The following is a 19,674-nucleotide window of genomic DNA, read 5'->3' as shown; positions in this document are numbered from 1 at the left end:
TGCACATTTGCCTAAATGCAACTTGCAAATTGATTTTAAATGTCGCAATGGCTTTGACATCATATGAAGGGCACCACTGTAATTAGTCAGCAGATGTCCATAAGAGGAATTTCCAATGACCTGTCCCCCGCATCTTCAATTCTTTTGACGCTCAGTGGACCTCGAGAACCAGCATGACTCATTCAGACAGACATGAAGGAAACGGGTTTATTTAGCATTGAGCAGTCATTAAAATGTGAATGGGAAAACTAAAACAAATCTTAAATTATATGGTAAGTACAGAGTCCTTTTAATCAACATAACAATAGAGAGTTTATGAATAAGCAAATTCCCTGTCAGTGGAAAACCCAATAAAATATTATGCTTTGTGCTAAAATAAAAAAGTGTAGTTATTCAATTTTCCAGAATAAATGTATTATGCATGCATCATTATGTTCAATATCTCTTTTTACAGCCACTACTTAATTATAACTTTAATGTTCTGAATCTATTACTAATGCGATCGTTTCTTTTGATCTAAAAGCACCATTTTGTATGTATGCAAAGGTACTAAAAGCTGCAGTGTTTGTTATTGCAGAAGTAAATTCATTCTCTGGTATCAGCAGGTTACAGGTTTAGGCTTAGTTCTTGCTTGTTCAAATATAAAAAGATATCAGCCAAATGTAATACACTTGTTGCATAAGGATATAAGACTTTTTTTTTTTACATCTTGCTTGAATTCATCATTTTGTAATTGTATTGTTTTGGTTCCCTTTAAGACTCAGAATATTAAAGCATTTTTACTTATCATGGTATCAATTTAATGTAATTATTTGTGTTTTGAGAGAGAGGTCAAAGTCATGTTTGAAAAGAAAGACCCCCATTTACAACTTCCATCCACAGATAACTAAGAAAACAAGACGGATAGTCAGAGTATGATAATATGTGTTGGATCACTCATTAGGGGCTTGAACAATCAGGTGACTGTTCACATCTTAGGTTAGTTCAATGGACTTAACCAATAACAAGTACCTCTTACTGTAAACAACTAGGGTGTGTGTGTAGCAAATGAAAATTCAATTCTGTCAATCGGACAAAAGTTTTTAGAATGAAGATGTTTCACCGCTCATCCAAGTGGGTTCTTCAGGTCTGGTCATATTGATGGGTGTGTTAGTGTTGTTTTTAATTGTTTTGTTTTTTTGTTTGTTTGTTTTTTCAGAGCAATGGTTTGTTTGTCTGGAAAAAAGGAATCTATTAAAAATAAATTAACGGAAGACCAGATGAACCTCATTGGACTAGTGTTATTTTTAGTGTAGTTAGCTCCTCCCTTCAGACAGATTTAAGGGAGTGACTTGATGAGTGGTAAAACATATTCACTCAAAAACCTTTTAGGACACTAGGATTTTGAAAATGACTTCCAATAACTTTTACTGCCGGAATGGTAGGGTTTGAGTTTTAATTATGTAATTGTTTGTGTGTAGCGTCCAGTACAGATTTTTCTATCTGTCCAAACTTTATAGAGTCTTTGCAGGTCTTTGAAAACTACATTTTACACAATGTCCCTACTTTTTTGTTCCTGAAGGTCATCCACATTTAATCAATTTGAGGACTCTGAACACAAACCCTGGCTGAAGTTTCAAACAAATAAAATGTCACAGACTTTTGGATGGCGTTTGCGTTGCCAGATGTGGTCTCCGTGTGTCCCCTGCTCCCTGTTGGTATTTAGTGATGGCATGTGCTCTGAGCTCCGGTTCCCTGTGTGCCAGTGTAAATAAGCCAGGCCTCCTCCGGGAGTGACTCCATAAAACAGTGTGGTTAGAACAGGGCTAAGGCTGCCAGAGGCTACAGCTAAACCACACAGAGCAAAGTGGCTATATCCTCCATATCTGTGTGTATCTGGCACATAAGACACTGCAGCTATCAAATGGACTATAAAAACTATATAGAAGAAACATTTCAAGAGCTTTGTAGATGGAGATAGGAGATTTTGGCTTGGCAATAATAACCTGGACTAACATCTTTATTGTGACAAACCATTCTTGGAGCTAGTAGCAGTAGCAGACAATTTATAAAGATACAGAGCCAATTTGGGAATCGTTTTATTCAAGGGTAAATGGAAGCACAAGCCTCTCACGCAATAGTTCACATTAATTTTTTTCTTTAAAAAACCTCTTGTGGGTTGTGAGTTATTATTGGCTCATACATTTTAGAACAAATTACCTAGATACAATTTGAAATTAATTTGCCTTTACCTAAGTCACAGACAATATTTCAGATTTTTCTGACAGTTATTTTTTGTTTCAAATCTTAAAGGTTAGCACAAGCTTTCAAGTTTGTCTTGTTTGTGTTCTTGAAACTTTGGCTGAATCAATCTATGAGACATCATCAGTTTAAACTAAAGTTAAACAGAATAATGTTGCTTTTTTTATAACCACAATGTCGTGAAAATTTCAATAAAAGATATAATCTATTCCTTATGGTTTCAGCGTCTATCTCATGCAGTTACGGCCCTAGGCCTTTAGCTCCTATATGCCCATGTGTTGTCTCGGCTATCTCTCCAAGACCTCTTCAGGTGATGCTCCTCCAGCTGGCTGTTGATTGACAGCATGGCCTGCGTCTGATTGGAGCATCAATTACGAGCCTGGCCAATCAAGATCTTCCACCTCTGGCAGTACCCGTTTACAAGGACCCGCCCCCTGCCACTCCTGGCTGCTTGGTTCTGGCTGGAACAGCATGCCACTTTTGTACCTTGTGATTCTTTACTTTTGGACTTGGAAATTGTGATCCTCCTAGATTTTGTTTTTCTTAATTCTGAGACCTGTTTATTTTGTGCAGTTGTAACTTTTGGTAGTTTGTTTGTTAGCTGTGTTTATTTACACATTGATCTACTCTGTTTAGAGCCTCTTTTGTTAGTTTTTACTGTAACATTCCTTAAAAATAAATTATAACTTTACAATTTTCCATCTTGTTTTGTTACTTCCCCTTTTCCTTAGCCGAGCTAGGTCGTAACACATGCACTTTCGCAAAGCTTGTTTTCTTAGTTATACTTTATTGTCCACATAGGGAAATTTGTCCTCTGCATTTGACCCATGCTTCAATGCCACTGAGGCAACCAGACAGGAGCAGTGATAGCCACACTCCTTCATCCGGGGACCCATCTCCAGATTTTGGCCCAGGCTTGGTCAGTCTACAAACACTTCATACACATATATAGACAATGAAGACAAAGTGGGTCAAATGTCCACAGCCACCTACTTTGTTCAAATTTCCTTTCCCATGCAAATATTGTTCATGTACATGCAAAACATTGACTTTAATTTCTTACCATTTATTTGTGCCCTCTCTTCTGGGAGATGATGAACTGTACCAAAACCACTTTAATGGTTCTTTACTCATTATCCATGGGTCATGTTCAGAGATGCTCTGACTGGTATAAGTGTTGTGCTGTTTAAAGTAATGGCAGCTGCTGTCTTGGACTTGACCCAGCACGTGGCTTCAACACGCTTGAATTCACTCCAAAATATGGCTTTCCTCTCGGGGTCGCAGCCTCTCGTGATGTGGCCCGCATGACTAATTCCATTAAAGGAGGAACACGCATCTCACTTTTCTTTCCTGCATTCGCATAATTTTGTTTAGCAAGTTGGAAAAGAGCCATTAACAGCTATAAAGGGGGCATTGTAAAGGATAGGGTGGGGGTGGGTCGGGTGTTTATTTCAACATCTTTAGCAGCATCAGGAGGCATTCAGTCATTCAAATCCGTGCGGTTGGATTGTGATGCTACTATTAGTCGCTGATAAGAAAACGGTGTCGCACTGCCTCTTCGTAATCTCTGACGGACACGTTCATCCGATCGATAGTCTTTTACTTTTTTTGTTCTGAAGACAAGATTGATTGCCAGGTCTTGCTGCATGCTCTGTCCCTGCTCCTCCTTCCTTTCCTCATTATGGTTTCAATTAGGTGGTCTCCTGGGACGCAATGAGCAGAGAGGTGTTACAAAGTGTTTGGTGACCCCATGCGAATCACATCTAACCACGAATGTTTGGGGCACCACCTCTGACACAGACTTCACCGGAGCCAACAAGTGAAGCAGGCGTCCAAACAAGTGGATTAGAGGGAGGAGCGGAGGGAGCAGTGGGGGAAGTTCTCCTCTTCCCAGTCAAGAGGAAATAATGACAATGCTACCTTCTCATGAATTATTAAGCAGTGCATGGCTATTTTTGGTCCATCTAAAAACAGTATTTGATGGTCGGTGCGAGGCTACATGGCGGTGTTTCTGACAGCTGTATTACGGCTGATATAAGCGGAGCATTGAGCTGATCAGGAGAGAGACAAGCGGAGCCGCAGCACAGAGCGCTAGAGCCAGAGCACAGTATCAGTCAGAGCGCAGGCAGCAGCGGAGCCACAACAAACTCTCCTCTCTTCTCTCTATCTCTCCTCTCCCTCCGCTCACTCTCCTCGCGCCGCTCTTCTGGAGTTGTTCCTGCTCCGAGCACGCCACTGACACGAGGAAGTGATCCAGAGCTGATAGCTGCCTCTAAACAAAAAACCCAAACGCAGACCTGGCTGCCCCCATGCCTATCGAATTTGTTTGCAAAATCAAATTTGCAGAGGAGGATGAGAAGCAGAAAAGCCAGCAGGATGGGGACAAAGAGAGCCTGATCGAAGAGAGCTGCTCCCCTCCGGCCAAAGACCTGGCCAGGTTCGCCAACTCGTGCTCCCTCCATGGGATTAACCACATCTTTGTGTCGGGACGCCTGGGTATCCGGCAGACTCTCTGGGCACTGGCCTTCCTCACTTCACTGGCTCTGTTTCTGTACCAGGCGGCCAAATGTGCCATCTCGTACCTGGAGCACCCACACGTGACTGCTCTGAACGAAGAGGCCACTCCGGAGATGGTCTTTCCCGCCGTCACCATCTGTAACATCAACCGCTTTCGATTTTCCGCTCTCACTGATGCCGACATCTACCATCTGGCCAACCTGACGGGACTGCCCCCCAAAAACCGAGATGGGCACAAACCCTCAGACCTGCAGTACCCCGCGCCTGACATGCAGGACATCTTCAACCGCACGGGACACCAGCTGGACGAGATGCTCATGAGCTGCAACTTCAGTGGACAGAACTGCTCCGTGGATGACTTCACTGTGGTGAGTCAAAGTTTGGACAAGTTTACTTTACTACTTCACTCCGCTGCTCTGTAAAACTTACTACAGCAGTGATGAAGTAACAGTTTAGGGAATAATAGAGTGTTCCTAAAAGTTTCAAAGCTTGTTTTGTTCAATAGACAGATGAAAGGAGAGCACTTTGACAGAATGAGGGATTGAAATTCTCTTTGTATTTACACTCTGGGGGCTAAGAGGTTCCATGATGCTTTTGTGCATGTAACATTCATGCGTTTATCCCTGAGCCCCTCTCTGTATGTCGCAACAGTTCCCCCCTCAGCCCGAACCTTTTCTGTCAAAGAACAAAAAACCCTCTTACATTGAGTGGACAGCTGACTGCCTGCGCGTGTGTGCTTGCTTGTATACTTTCTAAGGCGCTCTAATGCAACTCCAGGAGCTAAGAGAGCACGGTAACAAAATTGTCATCAAAAATACCGTAGCCTCGTGAGTGTCTTCTCTTCTTTCTCCCGGCTGCTGGTCTGGTCTGCTCCCTCGCTCCTGACATCAGCTGCCTCTTGCTGAGAGCTACCTTTCAGCCGAGCGGAGTAATGCCTCTCAGACGTTGTATTTCAAGATTAAATATTTAAACAAAAGACATACATGATTTTTGCATTAGCCAGATTGACTAAAAGGGAATAAAAAAAATTCCAAAAGCAAGAGTAAGGAGACGAGGAAGTGTCCAGTTGTTTGTATGCATGTTTTAAAGCATGGCACAGGTGAAGGAGGAGTTAGTTCCCGTGTTCTGGGCACTATTTATTAACAACCCTGTCCTTGCCAAAGATGGATTTCCCCATCGCTCTTGCAGGAATGGGAATATGCAATTGCTTTAGTGATGACAAAGTGCAGGTGTCAAGTCTTAATAGGGTGTGTTGAACATTGATATGCTCACCTACGAGATGCAGCCTTATCGCGCCGGGGCACTACATCCAAGTCTGATGTGCCAAATTAGACCAAAGGAATAATGACAGTGTGCCCCTCTCATAGCAGTGAGATAGATTATTGCTTTGGCGCTGTCTCCTGCTACAGACATTCATTTCCCTGGATTTTATTTTTATTTTTTTATCTTGGATTTGTCATATATATATATATATATATATATATATATATATATATATATATATATATATATATATATATATATATATATATATATATATATATATATATATATATATATATATATATATATAACTTGTGTAAAGTGCCACTTTATAATAACTACATCTTAATTAACTTGAATAAATCATGAAGAAAGACTTAACTCATAATGAATATATAGTTTATCAAGAATGATTCAGGGTTAGTAACAACTTCATTTAGGAGATTAGGGTTTGGATTTAGGGTATTAAATGAAGTAGTGGCTAAGCTTTCTTAATAAATTATTTGTTCATGCTAATTAAAGTGCAGTTAATGTAAAACAGTATTTAATTACATGGATTAGGGTGACATAACACATTTACATAGGGCCAACATAATTTTTTTTTTATGTACATGTATTCTACATATATTCATGTATTCTTAGTCGATTACCATCTGTGGCAGCAATATGCAGTGTTTATGTTTTGTGTTTACAAGCTTTTTATTCATATATTAAAGTATGTTTTAATCAAATGTATTTCTCTTTTTTAACTAAAGTATTATTTTGAATGAACTTTTTAACTACATAGATGCTTTGCCCATCATAGATGATAATAGTTAAATTCTTCTGCTTCCTATAGAGTAAAAGTAGCTATGACAGGAAAATGGGTGAATTTTCTTCTCAGTTGTTTTGTCAGACGCTTGAAAATGTCGCGCACCTCAGGGAGTCACAAACTTTGATGAAATTGCAGCAAAAAGTTTACACTGTTTTTCCAGCACATAACCACAATCAATGCTGTCATTTTGAGCCCATTAATTAGCATTGCTTTGGCTGTCCCGTGTCAGTGAGCAGCAGAAAGCATGTGTTATTTTTGAACAGTTTGCCACTTCACATCTCAAAGCAGGGCCCCATTGAAGGATTCTTATAGACATTTGCTTTGGACTTGTCAGTTAGATTTGTTACAGGCTACTAGCTACCTTCCACGCATGACAAATGACTTTCCCCTAGTCTTGTCTGGGAACACCATGGAGACTGCATAGGAATGACAACATAATCTAGAATAAGTAGGCAAAATTTACCAGTGCTCAGTGAGTGTTTATTGTTGTCATGATGATTTGTTAAAAAAAACTATTCACAGGTTTCAGCTTCCTGTCATAGGCAACATTTTGAGTGCTTTACACCATTCAGAAGATAGCACATTTTGTTTTAAAATGTAATTGCTATGACAACTGTACTAATTTTTCAGCATTCTGAAACCCATTTATACGAAAATATCCAATATAATGCAATGCAGTTTCCAACTTGTCTATGTTATGGTGAGTAAATACATTCAATTCAATTAATTTCAGTTCAATTTTATTTTATTTTTTTAGCACATTTAAAATGCAACTTGAGCTGCTCAAAGTGCTTCACATAAACAACAACAAACAAAAACAGACATACATAAAATATGACACATAGGCAATAAAACAATAAAACACCAGGTTATCCTGCTTAGTTAGAACAAGGGAGAAGAGGTGGGTTTTAAACTGCTCTGCAGACTGAGAGGATCTTACATACGTACATACATACATACATACATACATGCATACATATATGCATATGCATGTATGCATGCATTCATATGCATATACTGTATACTAAAAAGTGATTTATTTAGAAAAAAAAAGCCAAACAATATTGTTATTTGAAGTACTCATTATTTGCAATTATGTTTTGTTTTTTTAGACTTAGATACTTAGTTTCTTGCTCTTTCCATGTGACCCACTGTACTTCCTGTAATATATAGTTTTTACAAGCTCCAGGTGTCTCCTTTGGTTAAAAATAATAATAATTTTGCTCCATTGCTCAGCATTCTTGAGTCAAAAACTCTACCACTCTTTTCAGCCATTGTTATAAATGCCCATTGCTAAATAACTGTTTTGTTTCCATATTCTGTGAAAATTAATTGCCTTCTACATACTCACTTTCAATTTCCATATCTCAGAAGACAATGCAAAATGGTCTATTTCAAATCTAATGATGGCTTAAACATACAGCGGCACACAGCAGTGAAATTTGTTTTTCCTTTTCCCCTACATGATTATTTGATGTTGCTAATAAGGCCATTCCTTATAATTAAAGATTACATTATTGACTCATGGAAGATAAAGCTGATTCAACAAGCCGTGAATAAATAGATTAATATTTTTCTCGCGGCCTAACACTGAATAATTGTCACTCTATTGTGTTGGGAGCTGAGCAGTGAAACCCATTGCCTTTTCTTTTCCACACACACACACACTGGATTGCTCTGGCTCTCAGCGGTATTTGTTGCTTGCATTATCAGATTTGGCTCAGAGCAAGGACAACATCGCTTCTGCATATATTCATGGGGGGCTAGCTAAAATGCTATAGGGGTGGCATGTGAGGTGATCTATAAAAAACACAGGTTAACGCAGGCGGTAGTGCAGTACAGTGATTGCTGCATTTTATAGTTAATTGAATGCTTAGAATATGAGTCCTCTCTTCCCCTCTTCGTCCTCTCCTTCCACCGCGAGACCTAAAAACACATTAATGTAAATCAATACGGGAGGGACTAACAGCACAGCAAACAGTCGTTATGGGCTCGTGCCATGTCAGTGTGTGCTCTTGGGAACACAGGGATATCATCAGAACTGGGAATATTTACTCAAAGGTGTAAAACATAAAACGTTGTGTTCTGTAAACATAAAGACATGGTGACATCTAAGAAATGGTTGCTTTGGTCGCTTTGCTCTATTTTAGTTTACTTGATGAAAATAGTTGCGTAATTAATGTTGTTTTTGGCATGTAATTATAGGAAGATGATAAAAAGCATTACAAATTGAACTTTACATTCAGTTCAATTGTATTTATATAACACATTTAAGTACAATTTAGGTTTCATATTAAAAGTCTACAAAAAAACAATATATAGATAATACGACACAGAGGAAAAGAACAATACAACACTAAAACACCATTAAAGAACAAGATATCCTGTCTTGTTCATCACATTCACATCAGGGTGAAGTGGTCGCTTTTCAGTCTAGGTACATATACATTCTATACATTCTAACTTCTCTATTTGTTATTCTTCGGCATAAATGCCAGCAAATAATATTATTCCGATAACCAAAAAAAAACAACCAAAAAACAAAAAAACTAACAGTAATCTTTAATTCAAATTTGATAATACCATGCAATGGAAGACTATATCCAATTTATTAAAAAAACAAAACAAACTATAAGCCTACTTTATCTGTCCTCCTATTCATCTAACTCATCTTACTTTTTTATGGATGCTATTTTGAAGACTTTTTACCATTTAAAAGATATATTTTGTTTTGAATTGTTAATTGCTATGGCAACTATGGTAATTTCTCATCTGTCTGAAGCCCATAGACATCTAAAGTGGGCATTTTGGAATTTTTTCTACCAATTTATGCTGACAAAACAAGCAGACTGGAGCCATTAAAGTGCCCCCTAGTGCTACTCAAGAACAGATAAAGCAACATGAAAGTACGCAAATTTGAGTCTAAAAGTCAATTTATCTTCACTGATAATTCTTATTACAGGCGATTAGGTAATTAGATTGTTCTCCTCCCCCTAAGTCTACTGGGGAATAACATCGTTTGTGCAGTAAATGATTCCAAATGAGAAAACCACTGGTACATCACCTCACTGTTTCTTCTCTGTCTGTTTTGTTGTTTTTCCTCCCAAAATCCAGCTTCACTCAAAAGCTGACAAAATAGTTCTTTTTATCCTGTGAGATGGAGGAGCGGCGCTGGGTTCTTGTCAGTCTCCCCCCTTTTACCAGCCGTGGGTTTGTAAGATGTCGGTCGTCACTGATGTAGAGGGAAAAACATGGGTTTGATTGTTCTGATACCACCAAAGACTCACCGCCCCAACAACAGATGCTGAAAAATAACTGCTGTTTTATATCTGTGTGCGAGTATGCATTTTCTAATAAATATTGGCAACTTGCTGTGAAATATAATGTTTGGTCAATTCTTAAAATCTAATGAATTTTTTGTGCTCGTCCCAATGCTGGATGAATAGAGAGGTTCGTCACTAAGGGCGTCAGATTTAAAGCATAATCAATATCAAAGGTTTTTTCTGTTAAATTAAGCCATATCATATTCACTTTTTTGTTTTTTTTCTTTCTTTCAGAACTCACAATTATCTCCAAATGCACCGTGTTTGTTTAGATATGCCTAATGGTTCTCTGATCCGCTTATGCATTTGTCAATCTTTTCTCCTCAAAAGATATTGACGCATTCACAGATGACAGATGTAAACTCCAGGCTCCAAAATGATCTGATTTTAATAAATTTCATGAAATGTTGTTTTTCAGCTTTATTTTTAAGTCTTACATTTTTTTTTAGCACTGTTCAATGTGTCCAGACATAGATAGTATCACCTTCTTGTCTAGGCCCACCCTCGTGCATATATTTGAAAGTGCACAGATGGCTTGGAGAGTGACATCCACTTTCCCACTGGGCTCCGCATCTGCACAGCCCTTTACCAGAGCACACACACACACGCACATACACACACAAGTATACACCCCCCCCCCCCCCTTTATCTCCACCCTCCTCTTCCAGTCTCTCTAGCTCCTCTCTCCTCCTCACAACCCCCTCTACATTATCTCACCTCCCTCTCTCCCCATCCTTTCTTCCATCCCTTCCTTCCCTTCTCTCCCTTCTCCTGTCTCCTCCCTCTCCCGTCCTACCCGATCTACCTCTCCACCTTTCCCCTCCTCTTCCCTCCCCTCATCCCCCCCCTCCAGAGCAGTAGGGGGAGCGTGAAAGTGACTGGAGATCTGGCCTCACTTCCTCTTGCACAGCCCGTCTGTCAATTAGGCTTCTAGAGTTGCTCCGCTGTGGGTGTCCCTGCAGCTGAGCACCCGGCTGGTCTCTTATCCATGCGGCCGGCCCGGGAGGGAGCACTGTTACTGCTACTCACATAAACAACAAACAAATAAACAACAGGGGCTGGAGCTTTCAGTTTAAAGTACGTCAGTGTTCGGGATGGTCCGATGTGAATTTGCTGTAGTCGGTAACTGATATTTGTCTGTGTGTTATTACAATTTAAAAATTCATAGAATAGCCTGCAACCTTATACTATGTTCTAACAGTTCACAACAAGTCACACATATATTTATTTGAGATATAGGGTAATGTGCTGCATGATAGTGTAAACATACATTGATTTTTTTTTAGCCTCATTGCTGTTCTATTTCTATAGTCTAGTCAGTTCAAGTACAAATCTGAAGCACTATAGGACTAATTGGGAACATCACATGGCCACAGAGAGTTGGGCACCTTAAAAAAAATGCCAAAGTACCTTTATTGGAACTGATATATTGGCATAGTCAATGTTTCAGTGTTTCACACATCAAGGAAAATGTTATCTTACTTATACTAATAATACTTAGTATTAATAATAGTACTAGAGTAGTGTAAGTGGGTGTGGTGCAATGAACTGTTCATGAAAAAAACTGCTTTCTTGCTGGAAACAGATATGGGATAGAATGTGTATATTGAAAGTTTAATTTGTAATTTTGTATTGATCTGTATTTTATTAGTGGGAGCCTTTCACAAAAGCTTCTTTTGTGAGTTCCATAAAAGTAAATTGTATCAATTTCTTTAAAATGTTTTTCAGTAAAAAAAAAACAACCCAAAAAACACTTATACAATACAAAGTATATTTTTATATTAAAGTCATTTTGGTTTAGAGGCAAAAGCTTTGCTAATACTAATACTACTAATACTACTTGTACTACTATGACAACTATTGCTAACTACTACTACTACTACTAGTTCTACTATTACAAGTACTACTACTACTACTACTACTACTACTACTACTACTACTACTACTACTACTACTACTACTACTACAGCTGGTGCTGCTACTACTGTTTCGTAAGAATGGAGGCTAAAAGCTGTCCAAGGATTTACCGCATCAGCTCCTTGTTGCAATACTCACAGTGCATTAGAGTGCAGTTTATGAGATCAAGCGTTTATAAGATTCTAATAGATTTTTATGTTAATGTATTGCTATTAACTAAATTAAAATAAAGCCATGTTGTGAGAATGATGTGGTGCCACTGAACATTTGTTTCCAAGGCTATAGAAAATAAGCTAAAATAACACATTCAAATCACAACACTTCAATTTGATTTTATTGCTATGTTTTTGATTTGAAGCTCTCTCTTTTTTACCCATTTCACTGTGTAAGTACTCAAATAGAGGGTTGCCAAAATAGCTTGTCTTTTTAAGAACCTTTTATCAATTCATAAAAAGAGGGGAAAAGTTGTCCTGGCGTTGTGTGAAAAAACTCTGCACTTAAGAATTATTCAAATACTGCAGAATACTTTGGCAGGAAAATGTCCCATATTTTCTGGAAGTTGTTGATAACATTGCATCATCTGTGCCTTGTTTAAGCCCTTGGTGAATTTAAATTTGAGTTTGTCCCATCCAACTTTAGAATTAGAATTTAGTATCATTGTACAAATATGCAACACATTTCAAGTGCACTGTCAGGGGAGCACAGAAAAAGAATAAATATTAAATATAAAAATACAACGTCTGTAATCACACAGCACACATTCCTCCTAACAACACAAACTGGCAGCATGTGCATAGAAACATAAATGCCATGGTAATGTGTGGATGTCATATTTATTAAAGAGGTCTGTGTAACCCCCCAGTCATCCAGGTATGATCCATAGGAAAAGAAAGATTCAGTTTTGTCAATTGGACAAAAAGTGTTAGAGTAAAGACGCTGCTCATCCAAGCTGCTTTTTCAGTTTTGGTCAGATCACTGGTGGACACTGCCTTATATCTGTCTGAAGGGAGGAGCTACCTACACTGAAACTAAAACGCCTATTTGTTTACAGTTTTTGTTTGTTAGCTAGGTCTATTGAACTACACTAATTGTGAACTGTGCCTGAGTCATATTTTGCATAATCATTCAGGCCCCTAATGGGTGCTCTCACAACTATTAGCATATTGTCTTGCACTATTGTTTTCCTTGTTTTGCTTTAGGTCTGAGGATGTAGTTATACATAGAAGATAAATGTCTAAGACCCCCATTCCTGTTAAAATGATGGATTGTCTTTCCTAACAAAACTTGCCTTTTAACTCCCCTCTTAAACCATTTCTTTCTTTGGCTAAGGTCGGTACCTGACTATCTTCAAAGGAGTTTTGTCCAGTTGACAGGAAGAAGCTTATTAAAGGTTTTAATTATAACCAAAACTAGAAACAGGTCTCTATGTACAAAGAAAATTAGAGTCGATAAAGTATATGCTATAACTTGAATATTAAAACTTTATTGAGACTAAGAAGGACCAAGAGAAAACTGAAAATTAGACTTGCAGAACATAAACGTGCTATCAAAACTGGTAACCTTCAATACAGCATGGCAGCACATTATGAAGAAGCAGGGCATGGGAGCTGCATTAGTCTGAAAATAGTGGGCATCAAACATGTAAAAACGGCTACAAGTGGTGGAGATTGGCTGAAGCTATCACTTACGTTTTGTGATTATACATGCATTTAATCTCTTGTCTTCCATTTTACACATTTTGTTTAATGTTACCACCTGTATTTTACTCTAAATATGATGAAGCTTATACTATCTTTAATTGTCTTGAAGTGTGCTCTGTATCTTTGTCTTGTCATGTGACCAGATCATGTGACCTGTCAGTATAAAAGAGACCTGGCAGCCTTTTTGTTCTTTTAATATCTATGCCCTGATGAAGACCCAGTATGGCCAAAACGTGTTGGCAATGATTGAATAAAAACTTTTTAATATTTCCTAAATGCCTCTGTCCTGTTTGAAACTATACCCAGACTAATTTGAATCACTGAACTGCCTTTGCCTGGTCATAAACATACATACATACATACATACATACATACATACATACATACATACATACATACATACATACATACATACATACATACATACATACATACATACATACATACATACATACATACATACATACATACATACATACATACATACATACATACATACAGTGAAGTTAAATAACACACAATAATAAAATGACTCTCTTCTCATTCTGCTAAGAGGAGACTTAATATTACTCTTCTGTCCTCTTCACTGTGAGATGTACTGCAGTTTAGCCTCTGGGCTGTTCCTCAATATGCCTCACCTTTATCTAATAACACAAGTGTAACCTGTGAACAGCCACCGCACAACAATGATATGCAAACAACATTTATTTGCAAATATTTACTCTTCACATTAGTCCCAAGTATACTTCAAACACTCACAGAGCCGCATGAATAGCTACTGTAAATGGTAGATTATAGAAATTATACTTCAAGGTCACTTCAAGGTAATCAAAGTAATGGAGCTCAACAATGACCGCCCACTTTGAGGCTTCAGAAGGAAATTTACCATTCATTTTTCCCATAGACCTAAAAAAATGTTAATGTTCAAATTTGAAACCTTACTATTTAGCTATTTGGAAACAATGACCAAAATACAAAATAAAAAACATTCAAATCTGTTCCTGAAACTTAATAAACCAACAAGTTAATACAAATTTCAAAAAAGTATTGCTTTTTTACTGTCTTAAAAATGTGAAAAATAAGAACGCATATTGTGCTTGAGCCTGCCATATGGTTATAATCTATGACACCTGTGGATCAATATGCTATAATCTGCTCCTTGTAAATTGTAATATTTATATAAAATAACTTCATCAAAGAAACAAGTCCACTGATTTACGCCTTAGAAAACTGTGGTGCCCAATAGAAGCAGACGTCACCATAAACGTCATCACAACAAAGAGCCATGGAGATGCACCTCATATGAATAACTGCAGATCACAGTAGCAGGCAGTGGATTTGTGCCAAAATGACTGCGACGCTGCAGAATCTTATGCATATCACAGATTAAGAAAATAACACCGGAGAATGAAGTAAGTTCAGAGCAGTGGGCGTGTGCCGCAGGTGGTGAAAATGGGGATTGATCGGTGTCTTGAAAATAAGCAATTAAAGATTGCTCAAACGTGCACGAATCACTCCAAAAGCAACTTTGAGAGAGTAAATGAGAAGGTGAAACAACTATAACATGGTTTAAAGCCCTGAAAAGTTGATTTTGTATAATATGTCTGCTTTAACCAGTTTGCAGTGGTCCTAAGTTATATTTTATGGATTCCGAGCATCCTAATTATTCACCTCAATGAGCTCATTAGTGCTCTTCATAACTTGCAGAGACCAGAGCGAAGTTTTGCCGTGTCGGTAAAGCTAACAAAAACTGGCATGCTAAAACACACTTGATTAACAGTCAATAAAATATTTGTTGTTGTTAAATGTTTGTTGTACATTATTGGAAAAAAATTATGAATTTATCTCCCAGAATCTCGCTAGGCTATGACTTTCAATACTGAATTACTAGTATCTAACCTTAAAGGGTTAAAAAGTGCACCTGAACTTTATTGTAACTACACCTAATTCAAAAAGTTGTTAGTTAGAGTAGCAGAGTAAAGGTAAAAGTCCACCTGTTTGGGAGCAGTGTGTTTGATTGTGTGGATCTGCGGCCTAGGGCTTTTAAGTCGATGATAAAGGTTTCCGATGTTGTGAAGCGTAGCCCCCCTGGAACCCCCCCGGGTGTCTTTTAGTGGCACAGGCATTTGTCTCCCTCTGACACATCATACGGCGGCTCTGTGGAGGTGTTAATGTGCTGCTGTAATAAGAGTGCAGACCAGGTTCACACACATGTAGAGGGGGATTGATCATGGCTCCGGCCAGCTGACACTCCCTCTGCTTGGATCAATCAAGTTTATGAAAAAATAAAAGATGCTGGATGAACTTCCACAGGAACTAGGCCTTCTTGCGTACTTGCATACTTGCTTTTGATTGTCCTTGTTTTATGTTCAGCTATGTAAAGCATCTTTGAGTTACTGTGAAAAGTGTATTATTATCATATTATTAGACACATTCTTCACCACTGGGTTTATAGATGTTCTTTCCGAAGGTAAATGTGTCCTCTGCATTTAAATCAAAGTCCAAATCAGGTTGGGGAAATTCTTTTCATTACTGACATCCAGCAAACCAACAGAAGAAACAGAAGTTTTCAAAGATAAAGTTAAGAAAAACTTTAATCTATAGGGTATTAATTGCTAACACATAACATATTTAGATCACCATGTTTTATTGTTTTGAAAATGCTGAATTTTGTCGAAAAGAACGTATTAACATTTTTTATGCTAAATTAAAAAGTCACTCCCCCTTCACAGTGCTAACACATAATCATCAGGTTTGTAAAGTTGTAGTGTATAGTTTTGTACCATGCTTTTGTATATTTATGGAGAATTGTTATCTGGGAGCATGGATGGTTTGTGGGCGGAGTGTTGGACAAAACATAAGGAGGGTTTGAAGAGAACCTGGGAGAGATCGCTAGATTACTCAAATATGCATGGACGATATCTGAAACCTCTTCCGGCATGTTTTTGATGGAGGATCAACGTTATAATATGAAAGTAAGCTCCAAAAAGTTGATAGTAGTACAAATATTATAAATGTGTCTTTTATAATCCCAGTACAAATAAAATAAACGTGCAATATAACTTATAAATCTTTAGTATCCTTACAACTTATTTATATTTATGTACAGTTTTTCAACAGTGAGATGATGAACCGTCCTTCGTCACTGATATTTACCTGAGCAGCACTGGTCAGGATTACCCTTAGGTGCATGGTTTGTGGGGAGAATGAACCCAGAATCTTTTTGTTGTAAGCTGACAGTGCTAGCCACTACACCACCTTTTTGGTTTACTTCTCAAAGCCAACTCTACATAGCGTGGAAATAAACGTTTGTTTTTTTGTTTAGTTTTTTTATTTAATGGTGGAAAAATTACAAATTTCTATGTACCCTTTTCGCGCACTATCTGGTCTTTATATCATTCATATTGCCTATCATTGGTAAACCATGTTTTTAAAGGTAAACCAAACATACAGCCTTTCATTATTGCATCATTGTTGGGCTTAATATGCTGTAATACATACAATCTCAACCTTCTTGTTTTGGTTATCGTAAGAGACAAACACCAACAAACATGCATAACCCAAAGTCATTTCATAAGTTCAATCAATAAGTGTTAAGCATAGCTAACCTGCTAGCCGCCACCTTTGAAATAGGATGTGAACATGTGTGCAATTCCAGCTTCATCAACTCTGGCTCCAATTCACTTTGTATTGAAAAAGTGTCTTTCCTCTCTCCATAAGAACCATAAGAACATCTCTTAAAATATTTGTATTAATTTACGCTACATGATCCTGGTGTTTTTATTTGGCTATTCTGTCCGTAAATAAAGATATGAACATTAATAACAGGTCAATTAGGCACCTTTTTCCCCGAGGTCATTGCCACTAGCATTAGGAACACTGTTTGTCTGATTGACAGCACTGCTAAGCACCCGCTCCCTGCTAAACCAGCAGTGCGGGTGGGAAGGGGGATTATCTTCATCAGCCTCGCTTTGGATTGGCTCTTTGGTTGCTGTGATACTTGCAGTCAGAATAATCTGGCTCATGTCAGATTGATGTGTGTCACTCTGAATTGAGTTCTACACATTATCAGTCTGGGAAGGCTCTCGCTGAAAGCGATTGGAAAACGCAGAATGTCATGACGAATATTTGAATCGGGGCGCCACAACAGCGGAACATGTTTTGTTATGTCCAGTTGAGAGAAAAGGACAGACATCTTCCCTGTCCACAGATGCACAAAGCGCTCCTCTCTGTAAGTTTTTCACAAACTTAATAGTTCCTATTGATGCTAAAATAGTCTGAAGTACATCTGTCAGCATCAACATGTTTGTTTTGGTTCTTTTGAGCACTTGGCCTTTAGCTTCTGCACAAACCTCAACACTGCTCTGTGATTGGCCGCAAACCACCTGTCAGGCCCTATCACACCAGCGGGGGCACACCAAGATGGATTCTACTGAGTTTGTGAACTCACAAATATCGCAAGAGTCCATCTTGCTGTGCAAGGTTACCATCGGAATTCCAAATATGGACCTGCAAATTCTATGCACAATGCAAATTCAAACTTCTAGCCTCGACAAGCTTCATTTGACTGGAGCTGAACGGTATGGGCGACTTCACACTCACTTAGTCCACTCCTTTGTACAGTCTTTGGTCTTATGTGTTTTGCTAAGATCCTGCCATTTACATTTTAAATGAATGAACATTTAACTGTTACTGCTGTAAATGTCCGAGTTTGGTTTGTTTTGTCACTTCTTTGTACAACACACAGGTCCACACACATTGAGAGAGTTGGTTTAGAAGATTGATCATGGCTCCTGCCTCGTGCTCCTCCCTTTGGTCCAGATCAATACATCCTTCAGTCACAACACTTTCCTCCTCTTTCCTCTCCTCTTTCCTCTCCTCTCCTCTCTCCTTTAGTCACTGCTCTGACTAATTATCTTGTGCCTGTGTTTTGGGCTTTAGCATCGGCTGCATTTGTTAACACTGCTGGAGAAGTGAAGATCTTTACAACAAGATATCTGTTTGTTTTAGCGTAAGGCCAACCCAAATCCATCAATATACACTGTCTACCTTTTCCCTGTGGGATGCTGGGAATTATCGAGCAATTCAAAATGACTCACAGCCCGAACAGACGGAAAGGCATTTAGATAAAACAAACTAAAATTTGAAGTGGAGGTCCAAATACACAAAAAAGCTTTCACTACCAATTATTTTTATGTGCTGAAATGAATTTATTTGTTCCATTTAAACGTATCAGTCAAACTGAAAAATAACTGAATCAAAAGTTTTTTATTAAATTCTTGTTTTCTCACTCACCAAGGTATTTGATTAATTCTCCGTTTCTAATTGTATCAGAAGGTTTTTGTTTTTTGGGGGAGGGTTTTGTACCAAAATTACTATACCATACTTTTACTGACATTTGATGAGTTTAATCACTGTACATATGAAAAAGTAATTGCCATCTGTCAGAAGAGAACAACACAGAATGTATTTAAAAGGGACTACTTGATAAACTGTTAAACTGCACAGACTTTTTTTGTTTTTGTTTGTATTGTATTCTAGAAATGAAATGAACAGTGAATACCCCATTTTGATGTGAATGCTTATTTATCCAGGCTTAGGTCAGACACAAAAGTTTGGACGGTCCTCCTTAGTGGTTTCTATATAATGATACAAGTTAATATACAAACGGTTAGTGAGAACATGAGTTTAAGTGCTTTTCACTTGATACCGGCTGCCGCATATACATAGCCCTAGACTAAATAGACCTCACTCCAAATCTGAGCTAAAGAGCGATAGATGACTGATAAAGAGCACTTATCCACCTGTTCAGTGTTCACCGATCACTGCTTTAGATTAGATGAATGGGGATTACAGTTATTATTGCACTGTTTGTTATAAAGTGATAAAATATATATAA

The 19,674-nt window shown here is 38.1% G+C and overlaps 1 protein-coding gene across 1 annotated transcript in view; it reads left to right on the top strand.

Annotated features, from left to right (window-relative positions):
* Nucleotides 1-4,550: 4,550 nt before the first annotated feature.
* Nucleotides 4,551-19,674, top strand: part of asic4a (acid-sensing (proton-gated) ion channel family member 4a) — a 149,286-nt gene continuing 134,162 nt past the window's right edge. The window contains exon 1 of the mRNA XM_033987488.2: nt 4,551-5,126. Within this exon, the coding sequence (XP_033843379.1) occupies nt 4,551-5,126 (576 nt within the window). The remainder of the gene's footprint in view (nt 5,127-19,674) is intronic.

This window comes from Periophthalmus magnuspinnatus, chromosome 21, assembly GCF_009829125.3.
Source record: "Periophthalmus magnuspinnatus isolate fPerMag1 chromosome 21, fPerMag1.2.pri, whole genome shotgun sequence".
Lineage (NCBI taxonomy): Eukaryota > Metazoa > Chordata > Actinopteri > Gobiiformes > Gobiidae > Periophthalmus > Periophthalmus magnuspinnatus.
The sequence above is the reverse complement of the archived record's forward strand: the minus strand, read 5'-3'. Positions and strand labels throughout refer to the sequence as shown.